Genomic DNA, 20,349 nt, shown 5'->3' with positions numbered 1-20,349 from the left:
ACTAGAGATCATTTTAAATGCCTGGCAGACAGCAGGTGCTTTTAGCTTATTTGTGTTTTAAAAGTAATATATTATTGGTAATATAAATATAAAGAGACACATTATTCCTTGATTTGTTACTTGTTCTTGTAACAAATGAAGTAAATGGCATAGGCGTTCATTTTTAAAAGAAATTTGAGAAGGGTAAATTTTACAGAAAATAGTAAATATTTACATGTAAATAGTTACAGAAGTCCACTTGTTAAAACTCAAGTTTTTATAACCTTTAGCAAGCATGAAAATTTATTCAAATGATCTGGTTCCTAATTACCTTTCATGTGTTCTGAAGATCTCTATTATGAAAGAAAAATGCAAAAAGAAAATATGAAAAGGGCTCTTGAAACCACATTGAATTATGGCTTTGAATTTGGATATTTTTGACTTGTGAATAGCTAAGTAAGTCCATCTGCTGTCCCACTGTGGAGAACAATTTGGCTCTTCTCCAGGTGGGCACTCACCTGTCCGCCCAACTGCATCTATCTGGTTCTTTAGGGAGCCGCTGACCGAGGCGATCACAATCTGGTACTGTTCCCCAGCCTCCAGCCTGTGGAATGTGTGCTCCGAGACGTGTTTGGAGATAGTCTGAGACTCCACCTTCTGATTCTGCCTGAACGCTGACACTGTGTAGGAGTCAACATCACCCCCACCAGGAGTCCAGTTGACTGTCAGGCTGTCTGTCGCCCCATTGGGAGAAACATGGATATTTTTGACAGCGCTTGGAACTAAAAAGGAAAATAAATTTAAAAGTCATCACTTAGAGAATGAACTGTGGAAATTTTCAACCAAAATTGTCATGCTTCTTATATTTTGGCATGTACTGAAAGAATTCACTTGCACGTATTGATACAATTTTTCTCGGGCTTTTCCACCTGAACTAAATTCGATAGGGGAAATTTAGAGGGACATCGAAGCCAACAAGTAGAAGTGAAGGATGCCGGTAGTAGAGTGAGGGGCTAGTTAGATTGCCTTGGTCCAAGTCTTGGTTTCCTCATTTACTAGCTGGGGGACTTTAGGCAAATCACTTACGCTCTGTCAGTTTCAGTTTCTTCATCAGGAAAATGGCAATTATAGTAATAGTGACCAGCCCACAGAGTTGTGAGGATTGAACAAAATGTCCACATAAAGTGCTTTGCTGTGGGTCTGGTTCATGGTAAATTGTCAATAAATGTTAACAATCATAACAACACTCCTAACAGAGTTCCAAAGGAAACCCAACCAACAGAGTTATTTTTTTTAATCTGTGTGCCTCACAAGCACCAACAATTCACATCAGTCCAATGCCATTTCTCTGACAGCTTTTTTTCTTACCCTACATTGTACGTTACTTTTGTTAATCCAGCATGGACAACATCATGGGCACCATCAAGATAACCTCGCTTCTTGCCATCTCCCTTTTACCTTGAAATCCTCAACCCAAACGCCTGGCTACCCAACATGCTAAATACACCACCACATCTACTCAAGTTCAAGAGCCACATTTCATATTACCTGTGAAGCCCTCAATGAAGGCTGACTGCTGTACTTCTCCACTGATGGTCAAGACAAGAATTTTATACTGGCGCCCTGGCGTCAGGGAGGTGAATCGATACTCAGTTGCAGTATTTACGAGGTGAAAAGGAGGAAATACTTTCATATCATTGAAGAGTAGCTGGATCTCATATTGGTCAACATCCCCATCAGCTCGTGACCAAGTCACCAGAAGGTCCTCAGTGCTCCTGTTCCGCAATGTTAGATCCCTAACAGGCTCTGGGACTAGGGAGGAATATGAGAAGACACTTCAGGAAAGTGACTGATCAAACTTTACCTACACAATAATTTATGAATCACATTCAAGGAACTGGCAAACATCTCTCTTCCCCAAATAAACCACTTGAACTACTTCATGCATAATTAAATAAGAAAAATTGGAAGCAACTATTAAAATTGCAATTTTTTTCCTGACATAAATCTATGCTAAGTGTTGGTAGGATATAATTATAAAATGAATTATGACCTCAATCATAAGATAAAACAAGATGTCTAGAACTTTAAATGCCACAATGCAGGAGGACAGGGAAGAAAAATGGGACAACTGGCCTTCTTGCTCCCTGACTGTGCTTGCTTTTATCTACCAATAAATATTTTGTAATTATAGGCCATGGCTTGGCTGAATGATATTAGCTCCAAGTGAGACCAGGAATGCGATTTACTGATCAGGAAGCAGAGAGAATTCAAGGTTCAGATATTTTATTTACTCGATGACCTTCAAGTCCCAACCAACCGTCAGATTTTACAAGCTTTCCACTTACTTGTTCTTCCATTCCCCTGTTCACTGGCTTCATATTGTCCACTTCTTGTACTAACAGTAACACTGTACAACCGTCCAGGGACTAACTTAACAAATACACACTCGTTTTCAGGCTTGGGGATGCTTTTGGTTTGAATGAAGTTGTTTTTGTTTTTAATGGTGACTTCATAATGATCAAAGTCTCCAGTAGCATGCACCCAGGATACCTTTAAATAGTCACTCCTGGCCGAGTTGCTAATACTGACTCCCTGGACCTTGTCAGGCACTGAAAAAGAGAACAGAGAACAGCTGAAGATGTAGTGAGCCTAAGGGAGTAATTGATCACAGATGACAATCTGGGACAGTGAAGGTAAGTGAGTAGATTTTTTTTGGTGGGCATTTAAAAAGTTCTAGACCTTTAGATCACACGTTTCCAGAGGGGAAAGACTGTTACACTACTTGGAGTGATTAGATGGATCTTTTAACAGAACCTGATGAATTAATTCTAATCTTGTTTCTTGCCTACACAAAATGTCATGTACAAGATGGAACATTAAATATGATAAGTGATGATTAATATGAATTGATGGTGATGTTATTAATAATTCCAACATACCTTAGTGACTCAAGATGTGATAAAAAGTTACCAAGAAGAATAAAAACAATCCAAAAGAAAGATGGAAGAAGAGGAAACACATAATTAATACATGAAGAGATGTCTAACATCATTGGTGATCAAGGAAATGCAAGTCAAGACCATGGCAAAATACCACTTCATATCCATACGGTTGGCAAAATTTAAAAACCTAATAAGACCAAGTCTGAGACAGGATGCCCAACCACGGGAGAGTAGATGAATGGACTGATATATATAAACAGTGAGATTATATAGCAGTCATAATTAATTTCTATTTAACTCAAAATGCAAAAATATGGATTTTTGCCTTTAACATCAAAACACAAAATATAAGTAAATCTTATCAATATAATATTAAGTGAAAAACTAAGTCTCAGGAGATTACATACTACATAAAATAACCTTTTCAAAAATAATGTTAGAACAACTAAAATCTTTTAAACCCATAATTTTAGGACTACATAAATACTAAAACTATGCAAGGTGAAAGGCAAGAAGAGAGATGAAAAGAGGAGTCAAGATGATGGTTACCTTGGGATGAATCAGCGAGGTGGGAACCACATGATTTGATACAGATTACTGTCAAGATTTTAGCTTTTATTTTGGGTAGTGGTTTCACCTGTGCCTATTACATTATTAAAAATGATTAATTAAATGCCTAAATTAAATGGAAGCTTAAAAATAAATAAAAGTGACAAAACATGGTTTCTTGAACCAAGAATTATGATTAATCCAATTTTGTGCACCTGAGGATCTCCCAATAAATATATAAACAAACAAATAAAAAAAAAAAGTGCGCCTCTGGTTTTTCTCTCAACCAATCTATCAATTGATCAATCAATTGGACAAAGCCCATGTCCAAATCTCCCTCAAAGCAGGAAATGACCCAGAAATTTCAGTATTTTGGCATCTAAGCTATATTTTCCATGATGCTTCTCACATCTACAAGTTGCATTTTATTATCTTCTGTTAGTATATGTGTACTGGTTAGTTATTGTATTAGAATATTGCTCACTGCAGATATGGAGCCAGGTCAGGTATGCTTTCTTCAAGATATTTACCTGAACCAATTACAATGGAGCTAGAACTTATTCATCACAGAGTAAAGGAAAAGAAATTCTGAAGTTTTTATGCATGGGCTAAGTAAGAAAAGTCAATGACCCAGGCAATTTATTGAAGACAAAGCAACTATTACAGGAAGAAAAACCAGACTACATACCATGCTAAGTCAATAAGGGGCTCTTCAGGTGGAATTGGAGGTAATTTGTGAGACCTGTCTTGCTGCACGATGAGATGATGTGATACAGAATTAGAAATATTGATATTTTCACCCAAAATGTAGAACAAAAGCATTAGAAAAGGAAAAGGGCTTTGACACAATCAGCCAAAATCACCAGGACAGCATCTCAGACACAACTCTATAGTTAAACTGATTTGTTGGGGACAATGGATTGCCTTGATTAGTCATGCGTCAAATCCAAGTTCACGTTGGTAAAGAGTCAAGAAGATGCTTTGAATAAAGGATCTTTTTTTTTTTTTTTTTTGCATTTAAAAACAATCTCAGCAGAAGGCCTGCAATATGAAGGTCAGATGGATAGGAAACATTCATGAGTTGACATGGAGGGGAAGCAAGTGGTTAGTAGGATGACATATCCTTTGATTCTGGTGATTTTTAGGTTCCAAGCTGATCAACATAAGACACTGACATAAGGCTGCTTCGTAAATGGAAATCTACTTTTCAGATCTCAGGCATTATTGTGATTATCAGGATAATTAGGTTTTAAGTCATTTGAAGGTAGGGAATAGCTCTTTATATCCCCAACCAGTGCTTTCAGGGATAGCATGATGTAATGGAAATAGTACTGGAACTAGGTTGAGGTTGATTACTGATCAGCCATGTGATCTTGGAAAAACTAAGTTTCTCTCTGGGACTTTATCTCCAAAAGAGATGGGATTAGATCAATTTACAGACACTTTCAGTGTTAGCATGCTGTAGCAATGTAAATCAGTGGTTCTTAACATTTTTGAGGTCATAGAAACTTTGAGAATCTGGTAAGAGCCACCCACTCACTCCCTAAAGAAACACACATACCTTTCCTATCTGCAACAACTTCATGGACAGTTTTGGGGGTTATGACATTCCTAATGTCTATCCACTAGCTACAAACTGCTGATCTAAGGGATTTCTGATTATTAATTCATTATACATTTATTGAGTGCCTATTGGATTCCAGATCCTGTGCTAGGTAATAGGATGATGTCAATTGTCCTGATCCTCATGGAAAAAATAACATTTTTTTCATAGTTTTAGATTTTTATAAGGTCTTTGAGTCCAGAAGATGATTGGCTAATTCTTGCATTCAGCAACAATAATAAAATTATGGGTGCTTATATGGGCCAGGTATTGAGAGAAACACAAAAAAGGTATGGTTCCTGATGTCAAGGCAATCACAGGGAGAGAGATGTAAATGACTGCAATGAATACTAAATGACTCCTAGAAAAAAATGAATGGGAACTTAGAGGGACACATGACACAGCTGTGAATACTAAGCATGATGGAGTTAAGTGGATAGAGGGGCAAGGTAGGAGACCCATTATAAATTTAAGTAATAAGAACCTTTGTTCAGGCTATTGGCAAGAAAAGCAAAATAAAGACATATCAGTGAAAACTATTGTGGGAGGTCAATTAGCAGATCCTAGCAAAGGATAACATGTGTCAAAAGTGATTTTGAAATTTTCAGTTTAGGTGAGTGTGAACACACTTTGGTTTCGGGAATTTGACAAATTCATTTTTTTTACAGTATTTCTTTTCATTTCTTTTTTGTTATTATTTTCTCCAGTTTTATTGAGAAGTAATTGACATATATCACTATATAAATTTAAGGCAGATAGCATGGTGGTTTCATTTACATATATTATGAAATGATTGCCACAATTGGTTCAGCCAGCTTCTAACTGCTCATATAGATATAATAAAAAGAAAAGAAAGAAGAAAAGAGGAGAAAAATGTTCTTACTATGATGATAACTCTTATGATTTAATCTCTTAACAACTTTCTTATATATCACACAGCATGTTAGCTATAGTCATCATGGGGCACATTACATCCCTAGCACTTATTTATCTTATAACTGGAACTTTGTACCTGTTGACCATCTTCCTCCAGGTCCTCCTTCCCCCACTCTCTGCCTCTGCCTTTTTCTATGAGTTTGCTTTTGCTTTAGTTTTAGATCCTACATGTAAGTCAGGTCATAGAGTATTTGTCTTTTCTTTTTGACTTATTTCACTTAGCATAATGCCTTTAAGATCCAGCCACATTGCAGCAAAGGGTAGGATTTCCTCATTTTTATGGCTGAATACTATTCCATTGCATAGATATACCACACCTTCTTTATCCATTCATCCATGGATGGACACTTAGATTGTTTCCATATCTTGGCTACTGTAAATAATGCTGCTATGAACACAGGGTGCAGATATCTTTTTGAGCTAGTGATTTTTGTTTCCTTTGGATATATTCCCAAGAAGTGGAATGTTTGGATCTTGTGGTAGTTTTTAATTTTTTGATGATCTTCCATACTGTTTTCCATAGTAGCTATACCAATTTACACCCCCAAGAGTGCACAAGGGTTGCCTTTTCTCCATGTCCATGCCAGCATTTGTTAGCTCTTGTCTTTTGATGCTTGCCATTCTAACATGCAAGAGGAAATATCACATTGTGGTTTTAATTTGTATTTTCCTAATGACTAGTGATGTTGACCATCTTCTCATGTACGTGTTGGCCTTTTGTATATCTTCTTTGGAGAAATGACTATTCAGGTCCTTTACCTATTTTTTAATAGGGTTATTTACTTTTTTGCTATTGAATTGTATGAGTTCTTTGTGTTTTAGATATTAGCCCATTATCAGATACATGGTTTGCAATATATTTTCCCATTCCATAAGTTGTTTCTTCACTTTGCCGATGGTTTCTTTTCCTGTGCAGAATCTTTTTAGTTTGATGTAGTCTCAGTTGTTTGTCTTTGATTTTTTGCTTATGCTTTATGTGTCATATCCAAAAAATCACCACCAAGACCCATGTCAAAAAGCTTTCTTCCTATGTTTTCTTCTAGGAGTTCCATATTTTCAGGTCTTACATTGAACTTTAATTTGTTTCATAAACAAATGAATTTAATTCATTTTGAGTTAATTTTTGTGACTGGTGTAAGATAGGGATCCAGTTTAATTCTTTTATATGTGCACATCCAATTATCTCAGTACATTTATTGAAGAGACTGTCTTTTCTACGTTGAGTAGGCTTGACTCCCTTGTCAAAAGAACCCTGACATTTTTAAATGCAAATATCAACCCATAGCTCAGCAGGAAAGGCTTGACAAAATATTAATGTCAACCTTAAGCAGAAATCTTAGATGTAAACCCCAAAAGCGTAAGTACATTGGGAAAATGGTAGCCATTTAAATTTAATTCTTTCCAGAACATCGAAGACCTGACATTCATTGCCTTTGCTAAGATTTTGCTTCTGGTCCCAGAACAATAAAGGTTCACATTTTCACCTTGTGTGAAAAAGAATGAACAGTGGACTTTGACCAAATAGACATTTCAGGAAGGATTTTAGGACAGAGAATTTCATAAGCTGTGGACCCATTCAGAACTGGGTTTAAATACAGAACCACACTGGCTGTTTAGCTAGTTAAACAGTTGAGCAAGTTATTTAACCTCCCCGAACCTTGATTTCTTGATCTGCGAAGTGGGAATAATGACAATGACCTCCATAAGGAAATTGCAAGAATTAAGTTAGTTATACATAAAGTCAGTGTCTAGCAACTAAAAAGTACTCCCTGAACAGAAAACACTTGTTACTATGTTTGAATATAATATGAATTCTAGCCATGAAAGTAGTGTTCATCTTACTTTAAAGGAAACATCTGCTCACATAAGGACTTTCTAGGGTTAAAACTTGAAGACTCACAATTCTGTGATCTCAACAGCCTTTAATCCTATCATTACAGAAATGTTGCAGATCTGATGCCTTGAGCCACATAGCCAGCCACTTCTTTCTTCTTTCTTTCTTTTTTTAAGATTTTATCGATTTATTTGACAGAGAGAAAGAGAGAGAGCACAAGCAGGGGGAGAGGTAGGCGGAGGGAGATGGAGAAGCAGGCTTCCCGCGGAGCAGGGAGCCTGACACGGGGCTCGATCCCAGGACCCTGGGATCATGACATGAGCCCAAGGCAGACGCTTAACTGACTAAGCCAGCCAGGCGCCCCTAGCTAGCCACTTCTTACAGAGCCTGGCTCTCCTTAGAGCCTTACCTGTTCGCTCCTGGCTGAAGGAATGGTTTTCATACTTGCCGCTCCTCGTAGTTATAGTCACATTGTAGAGGCGGCCCGGGGTAAGGGAGCTGAAGGAACATTCACTGACAGACTTGGCAATAACGAGGGACTGAACGACCCTGCTGCCATGAGAGAGTGTCACCACATAGTTATCCATGTCTCCAGGAGCCGGCAGCCAGGAAACGCTCAGGTAGTCATTGCGACCAGAATTGTTTACCGTCACTCCGCTCACACTGGAAGGGACTGGGATTGAAAAGGCGGAGAAAATTTAAAAAAGAAAGTACAGTCAAAAGTCTGGAGTCATCTACTGCGGTCAGCAAAAACAGTGTGCACTCAGGAAATCTCATCTGATTACCTAAGAGGTCAAAGACGTGTGAGGATTTCACCTTAGCTTCTGGAAGCTGAGTGTTCTTGGATCAGCAAGGCTAACCCAAATAAAAATGCAAGGAGGTCTTTTGGGTGCCTCATAAATATAAGGACGCCACTACTGCATTTTTATAGTGTTGCTGTTTGCAAAGTATTTTTTAAGTGGAGGCATTTTTATGTGCATGTGTCAGAAGGTTCCCTCTGTAGGAAAAGGAACAAACATAACAATCCAAATGAATCCGTTCGAACCAAACTCATCAATAAGCAAAGACGTTTGAAGGGAAAGATGAAGAATGCCATACCTTTTCTAAAGAGCTTAGACTTTGGGATAGCTTTGATCTTCATCTTTGTGATGAAGTTATTTATTCCTGGGGAGTCTAATGAACAGGAGGAGAGGTGTTGCATCTACCCTTTATAAAGCATTTCCTGCCCTCTAGTGGCAAGAAATAAACCTAAAAGCCTATCCTGAAAACAACAAATCTGGAGACTGACCCAACAGTGGGCATAAGGAGCTATTGCGGTGATAATGGCCATTATCGTTTGCTTATTTTAATTGGGGTTTAGTGCCACAAACGTTTATTGAGAACCTACCATTTGCCACATATACAAAAATGGAAAAGATGTGGATGCCTTCAAGGAGCCTCTTGGCTAGATGCAGTATGCAAATTAATCATTGTGGTATTGAACAGTAGTTATACACGTATCAGAAATAAGTGTACAGTAACTAGTACTGCCCGTAGTAAATATCAGAATAAAATCCTGTAGTGTATGTGAACTGCACTATTGTTTTCATCATTGGTTCACTACTGCAGCTAAATATCTTCATATAATTGTCAATATCACTATATCACGTACAATGGACAGGACCCAGCTAGATGACCTTTGAGAATCCTCCTAATCTAATATGCTCCAACTTTGTGATTTAAGCCTCCAAGTCTTCTTTGCACTTACAAGCACTTGTCCATCACCAAAAATTATAAATAGCACCATACTGAACAGCTCTGCTAATGCTGTTCCATATATATGAACGTTTCCTACACATAAAGTTGAACATTTTAGCCATAATATTTCTATATTGATGTCCTCCTCCCTCTCTTCCTCTTTCCTTTCCCTTTATTTAACAAGCTGTACATCCCTTGGTTGCTCTCAAAAGAATTATGCTTGTTTTTCAAAACTTCTAGAAATATTTGCAACTACTAACATTTTATTACAAAAGATACAATTATCAAATGTTTTGTCAAAAATATAAATTCAGGGCGCCTGGGTGGCTCAGATGGTTAAGCAGCTGCCTTCGGCTCAGGTCATGATCCTGGAGTCCCGGGATCGAGTCCCGCATCGGGCTCCCTGCTCGGCAGGGAGTCTGCTTCTCCCTCTGACCCTCCTCCCTCTCATGCTCTCTGTCTCTCATTCTCTCTCTCAAATAAATAAATAAAATCTTTAAAATATATATATATAAATTCATGTTTACAAAAAAACCCAGATCTAAAATTTGTTTTTCCTTTAGAACCAGCATTTTCTCAGGTTGGAACTAGATTTGTTAAGCGTATCTTTAACTTTGAATATTTTGCCACCTTCTCTAGGCTAGGCAGGTTTATTTATATGTTTCAACTCTGTGGAAATAGAAGTGAATAAGAAAACCTTTCAAAACCTTTCAATTATTTCAGCACTGACCAACATTTCAGCAATTTGAGTAGATGGCAATGATTATCAAGGCTTTAGTCATTGAATGTTTCACAATCTACCACATATAAAATTTACTAACCTAGGCATGTTTCAAAATTGCTAGTTATTGTGTTTCTCTAGTAGTATCCCATTTGCCTCCTGCACTCTTAATGTGGTTGAGTAAAATAACTCGTGCTTATATTTATTCATATTTTGCCCTCTCCTCAAAACCTTATGATCATTCTTCAAAGAATTTGTCTTGTTTTTGCATACTTCTGTTATATACTGTGGGTCAAATACTGATACCTCTGCTACAATTAAAACAGAGGCATAAAAACAAAGCCCCACTCATTTCAAGTGGTATCAGGTGCCAAACTATGCCAGCATATCATAGTAAGTTGGAAAGCCCTAGACGTATTTTAAAATTTGGGAATTAACTTGTGTGGCAGAATCTGACTAGTTGTTAAGCAAACTATTTCCTTTTCCTCTTGGACACACAGCTAGGCTATATTTCCCAGTCTCCCCTGCTGTGAAATGTAGCCATTTAACTGTGTTCCAGCCAATGGAACATGGGGGGAAGTGACGTGTCTACTTGCTGGTCTGGTCATCTTCCCCCACCCAATGATCTCTATTCTCTGGGGAAATGGACAGAGTTCTGAGGACCTAGGGGAAGGAAGAGCCACAGATGGAAGGAGCCTGGATCCCTGAGTTACTGCTTGGGAAAGAACCAACCCATAGAGCTGTCTAATCAGGAATCCCCACGTTGTCCAGTTGTGTAAGCAGGAAATAAGTCAATCTGATCTGACTAATACAACTGCAACTTGCTGAGAAATGGGTGCAAAGCCCTTCCCAACCCTCTCCTCAGCTTTCTTATTTCTCCTTCCCTACTCCGACAGGGATAAATTGGAGTAAGTTAGTGGGGATGGATTAGAAACTGGAGGCTTCAAGATATAAGTTAATGGCAGAGGTAGGACCAGAATCTGGGCCTCCTGATTCATTCCCAAGCTAAGCTTTTCAGCCCCCCACCCCCGATTATGCTACACCAACGGCTGGTGACAAGAAGTACTAAAAGAGAAGAAGGAAGGTATGGGGAAGAAGGATGTAGGTAATGTCAGCTGCCACAGAATGAGAAAAATGGCACATATCAGTGAATTTCTACCAAAACTATGAAATATCTTTTCAATGACTTAGTTGCATTTCTGGGAGAGCTAATGAAGTTCATGTTCCTTGGGTTCATTAAGTAGATAAGATTCATGATTTTTAAAAAGGAACATATCTATGATGCCTGCAGCTGATACTCAGAATCCGAGCTTCAGAAATACAGAAGGAGGAGCCTGAAATCCAACTTATAATCATACAGAATTAAGTAGGCAAATTCACTGACCTGATTCTGAATTCATTAATAATTATCAAAGCTTCTACTCAATGTCTTAATTTTTTTCTTTCTAAGAAACTGGAACATAAATTTTATACTGTTTATTTATATTCTTTCTTGGTCTTGTGTAGAAAATTGTATTTCCTTCTTTGGTGCCAGCCCTGTCTGACACAGATGATCATATGCCACTTGTTTGTTGACTTAGCTCTTTGCCCTATTTGACTGTGATCTGTCCAAGGTCAGGGAAACATTGTTTAGGTGGTTATAGTATTAAGCACTTGTTTAATTTTGCTTATGAAAACATATGTGATTTGGGAATTTTATTAACTCCACTTTGCACCATAGAAGTTGGAGATCATTTCCTTACTATGTCTTGAAACAAGAATATGAAAGAGAGTGGAATATACTTTTTTTTTTTTAAGTCTCATTACTTGTTTATCTTAACTGGGACATAAACATTAAGGAAATCATCAACTGAATGAGGGGATAAGCTTAGGCATCAAATGACCATTATGTTACTACAAAGGTTTTTCTAGAAGTTCTGACACCTTTAGGGGAGATTTTAGAAAATTTAGAATTCATTCTTGCCTACCCTCACCCACCCCCAATTTCCATTGTTAGGAGAGCAACATGTATGGATGGTTGGTATTGAAACCTGGCTTCCAAGGAAAGTCAAAAATGGATCTGTTTTTCGGGTGTTTCAAAACATCCTAGAATATACTCTGGAGTTTCCCTGTGCTCTTCTTACCTGTCCTTCCCTCCACCACCACTTGTCGGGATGAGATCCCGCCGCTCACTGTTGTTACCACCACAGAATAGAGGCTGCCTGATTTGAGGGAGTGAAAGCTGTATCTGCTGGTCTCACTGGAGACACTTTCATTTTTGATGACCACGTTTTCATGGATCAGTAAGACTTGGTAGAATTCTATGTCTCCCAGGGCCTGGGTCCAGTTAGTAAACAGACTGCTGGTTGTTCCTTGGTTGGCCACATACAAGCCAGTCACTTGGGCAGGCACTAGAACACGGAAGACAAAGAGAAGAAGAAAAAAAAAAACAGATGACATTTAGTCACCCTGAGGAAGTGTAACAAAATGAGTCAAAAATGGAGACAGTCTTAAAAATGCTAAAAATATATCTATATTTTTTTGCTATAGACTCTCAGCTCTATTTCCTGTGGCATATGGCAAACTACTCCCATACAGAAGCTGCTTATATGGGAAATCAAAATTACTTCAGATCCATGGATGAGATGATGCATACCTATTAAGTAGTTTTGAATTTACATTTTCAATAATGAAAGAATGTTGTTTTTGAATATTGCTTACTTTATGTGATTTTATCTGTCCTTATCCCATGAAAACTGAGAGCCACATTATCTACCTGAGCTGATGGTTGTTAGGGGGTGGTATTGGGAAATCCCTTCCACCTGATGATTAGGTTGTAGTTTAGAAAACTGGTTAATTCTTTACTGGCACATTCTCAAGAGCACCATTATTATTATACATGAAAATGTTACAGTAGTATGAATTACATCATATAAGAATAGTAATAATAATAATAATAATGATAACCACAACAACTAGTAGTGATAACTACTGAGTGCCTGCTATGTGCCAGTTTTTAGAAATTATATTATATTATTATATATATATATTATTATATTATTTGATACTCATTCAAAATTCTATAAATTTGATTTCATTGTTCTCTTTACGGAGGAGGAAAACAAAGACCACACAATGTAAGTAATTTAGCCTATTATCAGAGTGCTAACAAATAGTCATCTAGGAGTCCAAAGCCTGATCTGTCTAACCTGTGAGCTTGTGTCCTTTTCCTAATTAGCAACTATTGTGATTTCTAACCTACCCATTAAAAAAAATCTCTTACACAGATCTTGAAGCTGGTGTTTGATCAACATATATCTTCTTTGTGCTTCTTCCCTGAATTATGGTAATTAAAAGGATTGGGACCTTGGCACAATAGAATTTGTTGACTTTTGGATTAAGATACAAATACACTCATTAAAAAATACTACTGTACAGGAATCAGAAGATTCAATTCTCATTCTAAATTTCATATGGAAAGCAAAGGAATTAATATGCCAAATAATTTTGAAAAAGAACAAAGTTGGAGGAGTAACATCATCTGATCTCAAGACTTACTAGAAAGCTACAATAATGAAGGCAATGTGATACTGGCAAAAAGATAGACACACACATCGATGGAGCAGAAATGAGAGTCCAGAAATAGACTAACACATATAGAGTCAATTGATTTTTTACAGAGATGTTAGGGCAGTTGGGTGGAGGAAGAATAGTTTTTTCAACAAAAGGGCTGGAATTATTAGATGTCCATAAGCAAGGAAATAAACCTTAACCCAAATCTCATACACATATAAAAATGAACTCAAGATGGATTATGCACCTCAATTAAAAACCAAAACTATAAAAATTCTAGGGGAAAATCTTTGTGATTTTGTGTAAGGCAGATTTCTTCAATATGACACCAAAAGCATGGTTCACGAGAGAAAAAAAAAAAAGATAAATTGGACACCAAAATAAAAAACTTATGTTCTGCAAAATATACTAATAAATTAATCAAAAGACAAACCACAGTCTGAGAGAAACCATTTCAACCCACATTTCTGACAATGGACTAATATCTGGAATATAAAGAATTCTCAAAATTCAATGATAAAAAACAAATAATCCCATCAAAAAATGGACAAATATTTGAAAATATGTTCTTCCCCAAAGAGGATAAAGGAAAGGTAAATAAGCATATGAAAAGATTCTCAAAACCATTAGGAACTAGGGAAAGGCAAATTAAAACCACATGAGATACCACTACATGCTTATTAGAATGGTTAAAAAAAAAAAAAAACCTTGTAATACCAAGTGTTGTTGAGATTATGGAGGAACTGGAAATCTCATATATTCCTGGTGAGAAAGTAACATTTTACAACCATTCTGGAAAACAGTTTGGTAGTTTCTTACAAAGTTAAAAATACACTTACCATATGACCCAGCAATGTGAATGTTGGGAATGAAGAAAATGATCTTAAGAATAAAAGAGTGCCTTGGACTTCCAATTCCTGCAGTATAGTGGGCAGCATACCCACAATAAACACAACTACATGTGTTGGATAAAATATAAAAATGTAGATGTATGAGTGAGTTGTCAAGAATGTAAGGAATTCTCAAAGACTTGATAGTAAGTGATAGGTAATTGGTCCACTGAAGCATACTTTCATCTTGAGGGCATCTTTCAAACATAAATTTAAGCTTTGATTTTACAGCTTTGCTGGATCTATGAAATAGGAGGTAAAGTGTAGGACTTTCACAAACTAAGGAACCTCATAGGTGACCCTGCATAACATTGGATCCTGAAAGGTTACATTCTAAGTGTAAGTGAAATAAATATTCCCTCTCTGCTTCTCATATCACCCCAGCCTCCTTGGCACTGGGTGAGAATTCATAACCTCAAAACAGTTTCAGTGAGTTTGCAACCCAAATTCATAAAACCTGGGTGATCAAAAAACCTCAGGTTGACAGTTTAGATTAAAATAGGTTTGGGTTGATAGCAGTCCTGTGCACCTCAAAGAATCAAATGAAAAGAAAATTCTTTCTAAAACCCATCTTTAAACAAGGACTCAAAGAATTCCCACAGAATAAGTTTCCAAGGTATATGACTTTACAGTGAAAAATCACAAATATTTAAGGAAGTAAAACACCATGTGCAAAAGGCAGCAAACTCAATAGACAACAGGACTGAACTCCTGAAGATTTTGGGTATTTTAATTATTAGTCATAGAAGGTAAAATAAAAATGGTTTATTTACTGATAGTAATAAAGGAGGATAATGGAAATATGACTAAAAAGCAACTGAGCACAAAGCAGATTTGGAAAGAGAGCCAAAAAGAATGTTTGAAAGTGAAGAAATTAACAATTAAAACTTAAAACTCAATGGACGGATTTAAAAAAGATTGGACAGAGCTGAAGAAAGAATTAAGGAACTAAAACACAGGACTTGAGGAAATTATTCAGACTATAGCCCAGAAAGCAAATACATGCAAAATATGAAAAATATACATAAATTCTAGACTACCAGAAGGAGAATAGAGAGGGATCAGAGAAAAGGCAAGAGGCAATATCAGAGAGTTAATGGGTGAGAAATTCCAGGGTTGATGAAAGATACTAGTCTGCAAGTACAGAAATCATCATGATCTCAAGCAAGATAAAGAAGTCTATATCTAGGTTATTACTATAAACAATAGAACACCAAAGGCAAAGAGTAAATCTTAAAAACAGTCATAGTAAACAGATTACCCAGAGAGAAGTAGAAATTAAACTGACACCTGACTTTTCAACAGCAAGAATAATTGCCAGAAAGACTACAACAATATCTTCAATGTGCTGAGAGAAAATAACTTTCTCTCTCTCTCTTTTTTTTTTGAAAGTAACTTCCAACATAAAATTGTAACCCAGGGAAAATATCTTTCAAGATTGAGAGCTATATAAAGACATACACAGAAAAACAAAAGTGTAAAGAGTTTGTCCCTAAAAACACTAATAAAGAAATTTGGGGGCGCCTGGGTGGCTCAGTCGGTTAAGCGTCTGCCTTCGGCTCAGGTCATGATCCTGGGGTCCTGGGATCAAGCCCCACATCGGGCTCCCTGCTCATCAGGTTCCCTCTCCCTCTGCCCCTCCCCTACTCATGCTTGCTCTCTCTCTCAAGTAAATAAATAAGTAAAATCTTTAAAAAGAAAAGAAAAGAAATTTGAAGACTGTTCTCCAAAATGAAGGAAAGTAATCCCAAATGGAGCTTGTGAGATACAGGAAGGAAAGATGAGAAGATAAGTGGTAATTTTTTGTGGGGTTAAAAAAGGAGAGAGAAATAAAATACAGGACAATATATATAAATTGGAAAGGGAGTCTTTGATGATTTTGCTTCCTATTTCACTGAGAAAAAGAAGAGCGTTATCAAAGGATAATTGCCCACCACTACATCTATCTACTTACTGGCATATGCATCCAATACTCTTTTTTCCCCAGCTGACCCTAAAGTTAAATTACTCATGCTCCTTTCTAAAGCCATTTCCTTTACTTGTGCTCTAGATCCCAGAGCTTGCTTGCTCATAGAATAACTGCAGCAATTCTTCCTCTCTCTTTACATCATCATTATTCCTTTCTCTTCTAGAACATTCCTATCAACATGAAACTTGTTATTTCTTCTATCCTTAAAATCCTCCTTTCAAATATACTTCCTCTTTCAGATGATGTCCTATTTCTCTGCTCTCCTTTGCAGCAAAACTCTTTGGAAAAGTTGTTCTTTGCTCTGCTTCCATTTCAAAATAAAACCAAACAAATTTAAAAACAAAACAAAACAAAACAACTAGCAAAGAGTTGCAATTAGTATAATAGAAAACAAACAATAGAGGGGCTCCTGGGTGGCTCAGTTGGTTAAGCAACTGCCTTCAGCTCAGGTCATGATCCTGGAGTCCCAGGATCAAGTCCCGCATCGGGCTCCCTGCTCAGCGGGGAGTCTGCTTCTCCCTCTGACCCTCCCCCATCTCATGCTCTCTATCTCATTCTCTCTCTCAAATAAATAAAATCTTAAAAAAAAAAAAAGAAAATAAACAATAGAAAACATTCATAAAACAATGACCAGTACAAAATAGGCATTCAGTGAACACTTGTAAATTAAATGTTAAACAATTCAGTAGACAGGATACTTTTTAAAGTCTAAAATTTATAAACAATATTACCTGTTCTTCCTTTAGTTGAAGATGAATTTTTTAAGTCTCCACTAATACTGGTGACTGTAGCAATGTATTTTCGTCCAGGTACCAGGTCAGTAAAAGTGAATTCTTTGGCATCTTTGGGGAGCGACTTGTGGATGAGTAAGAGGTCTCTGTCAGCCAGTGAAATGATGTATTTCTCCCATTCTGCTACAGGAGTCTGCCACATGACGCCCAGTGAGGTTTCATTGGCATGTTTGACACGAAGCTGGAGGACAGCCAGGGGGACTAAGGAAAAAGCAATGGAGACTGTGTCATTGATTTGATTCAGAAATACTCGAGTATTTCTTAGAGAGCTGTTCTCTTCCAACCATAGGAGTATTCCAGTTCAGCATTTCTTTTCTGAAAGTGTATGAGCTCTCAGGAAAAAAAAAAAGCTAATCACAAAAACTGTGTGTGTGTGTGTGTTTTCAAGATTTTATTTTTAAGTTATCTCTACACCAGTGTGGGGCTTGAACTCACAACCTTGAGATCAAGAGTTGTGTGCTCCACTAATTGAGTAAGCCAGGCGCCCCAAACTTTGTTTATATAACCTATCCAGAAAGGAGGATTCAAAAGAATACTATTGGAAAATGCTTTCCTGGGTCATTTATTTTTGACCACATATTACCTTGAGTGTTTATTTCTTCATATGAATTCTATGATATGAAAATATTTAATTCAATCATGTCATCCATAAAACCACTGAGAAAGGTCCATATTTGACTATTTAGATGAAGTTAGGAGAATTTTTTACTCCACCAGATTGGAAAGACAAAGTGCTGCTTCTCTTCATTTTTGAGAAATGGGCACTAATGTATCCATGAAAGGGAGAGTATAGCTGGCAAGCAAGAATAGTATCTGGTTAAAGACTCCCATTAACCAAAGAGTGGAAACTGTTTCCATTTCTTTAAAAGGTTTTATTACAATTTCTAGGAGACATTGCCAAGAGTAAAGTACTGGTCCCACAAAACACTAGGGAAACAAAACTATGGAAGAACCAAGTGTATAAAATTATATTGATTTTTGCATCAAAGAAATTTTCTATAATTCCATTCTAACTGAGTCCCTAAATCTGTATCTTCCTTCTTTAATATATTGAAATGAATTGGATTGATACATCAAAGCCTACCTCAATTAACCTTATTTACCTAGAGGTACAGTTTAAGAAAAGTTTTCCTGATAATTATGCCACCATGCTGAGAGCCCCTAGGTTTCTTGACAGTATTCCAAGTTATTTGAAGTGGTGAGATAAAATATTGGAGAGGACATAGATGCTTGTTCTGTGAAATGCTAAAAGTAGCTTGGTTTAAGCTTATATAGGTCTTTGATCATTATCCAAGGGATATTAATATTTGGAAAATAAAGATACGACTGGAAGACCCAGTTGGCAAGCTAAGGAGGTGTCTTGGTCCTTTGCTTTGACAGTCTTCTAAGAAGAACATTGAATCAAAGTAGTTATTTCCTTATCATCAGGCAAGACTAAGAGAGAAGATACTTGAATTTCACTCCAAGTATGGAGTATTCCATGTCATAGAAATGTTGAGCTTGGAAGGACAATTCTCTTATTTGAAAGTTGAGGAAACAGACTCAGAGGGGTTGTGACTCGCCCAAGGAATTACAGTATAGTGGTGACAGCAAGAATACCAAAACCCATGCCTCCACATCCTCATTCTCCTCTACCCTAAAATCCAAATATATTCCACTTCCCTTTAATAACCTTTCCTTGGTACGTGAAATTCCCTCACAAGTCAACATTAGGTCAAGGCAATGGTTCTCGAACACTGATCACTGGCAAAAAAATTGTCAGTTGTCTTCTTTTGTGGGAAGGATTCTCCGATTGTTTTCTTCCTATTCTTTTGGTGCTTAAAATGTCTTTCTTTTTATAAAATAATGGACTTACTACTGGAAGCAATTTTAATGTTCTATTTTGACAAAATTAAACATTACCAAAACTAATTCAGTCTAAAAGTCTATAATATCTCAAATTCACGGAACACGGTGGGGGGGGGTGGGCATGACATTGACAGCTACCTGGGTTACTTGGGAGAGGGACCAAGTTAAAGTTCTAGCAGTCATTAACACCTTCGTATTTGCTTACCCGTCCTGCCTTGGCAACGCTTAGAATTCTTCAGATTTCCACTCTCAACAGTGACTTCTACTTCATACTGTCTTCCCGGTATGAGCCCCACATCATCTATGGCATAGTGTGTTTCTTCCTTTCCCACGGTGATGTTGAGCAGCACCACAGAATCATTGAAGAGTAGGATTCGATACTGCTCCCAGTCTCCAGCAGGGGGCGACCAGCTCACTATTAGGGACCTTATCGAACCATTGCTGTTTACCTCCAGGTTTCCAACTTTCTCTGGAACTAAACGGTGAAATGATGTCAAAAAGGAGATTCTAAAAACCAAAAGTAAGGATACTCATTCACTTTTCATGGGCAACAGTAGATAAGAGACCTAATACCTGCAATTCAAAACATTTCTATCCCCTCCTGATGTTTGTGGATTGCAAATGAGTATTCTTTCCTAATGTTGGAGGCATCCGACACTCAAGAAATGTATGCTAAAATCATCTAGTAATATATCAGTAATGCAATCTTCTGTAACACTGTTAATAACCTAACAATATGAGCGCTGTGTTTTATTGGCTGCACACCAGCCCCAGAGACAATATTGATGTTGCTTCTAATGATGTTGACATCGATGGATGCGGTGTCTTTTGGTAGAGACACTGCATGTTGTGATCAGGAAACATTCCTCCCTTTTCCAACTGACAAGATTAATCTTCTTGCAATATAGCTCTGGTCCAATTATTCCTTTGCTTAAAAACATGCAAGGTCTCTCCATTAATTACAGAATAAAATATTAAGTCCTGGGTGTGGCATT

General features: G+C 37.2%; 1 protein-coding gene across 1 annotated transcript in view; it reads right to left on the bottom strand.

The window, feature by feature from the left end:
- Positions 1-20,349, bottom strand: part of PTPRB (protein tyrosine phosphatase receptor type B) — a 111,137-nt gene that overhangs the window by 44,434 nt on the left and 46,354 nt on the right. The window contains exons 8-14 of the mRNA XM_021678592.1: positions 19,560-19,829; positions 17,447-17,707; positions 12,428-12,694; positions 8,256-8,519; positions 2,328-2,591; positions 1,528-1,791; positions 498-761 (exon numbers count right to left, since the gene is read on the bottom strand). Coding sequence (XP_021534267.1) covers positions 498-761; positions 1,528-1,791; positions 2,328-2,591; positions 8,256-8,519; positions 12,428-12,694; positions 17,447-17,707; positions 19,560-19,829 — 1,854 coding nt within the window. The remainder of the gene's footprint in view (positions 1-497; positions 762-1,527; positions 1,792-2,327; positions 2,592-8,255; positions 8,520-12,427; positions 12,695-17,446; positions 17,708-19,559; positions 19,830-20,349) is intronic.

This window comes from Neomonachus schauinslandi, chromosome 5, assembly GCF_002201575.2.
Source record: "Neomonachus schauinslandi chromosome 5, ASM220157v2, whole genome shotgun sequence".
Classification (NCBI taxonomy): Eukaryota; Metazoa; Chordata; class Mammalia; order Carnivora; family Phocidae; genus Neomonachus; species Neomonachus schauinslandi.
Note: the sequence above shows the minus strand (reverse complement) of the source record. Positions and strands in the feature narration are given on the sequence as shown.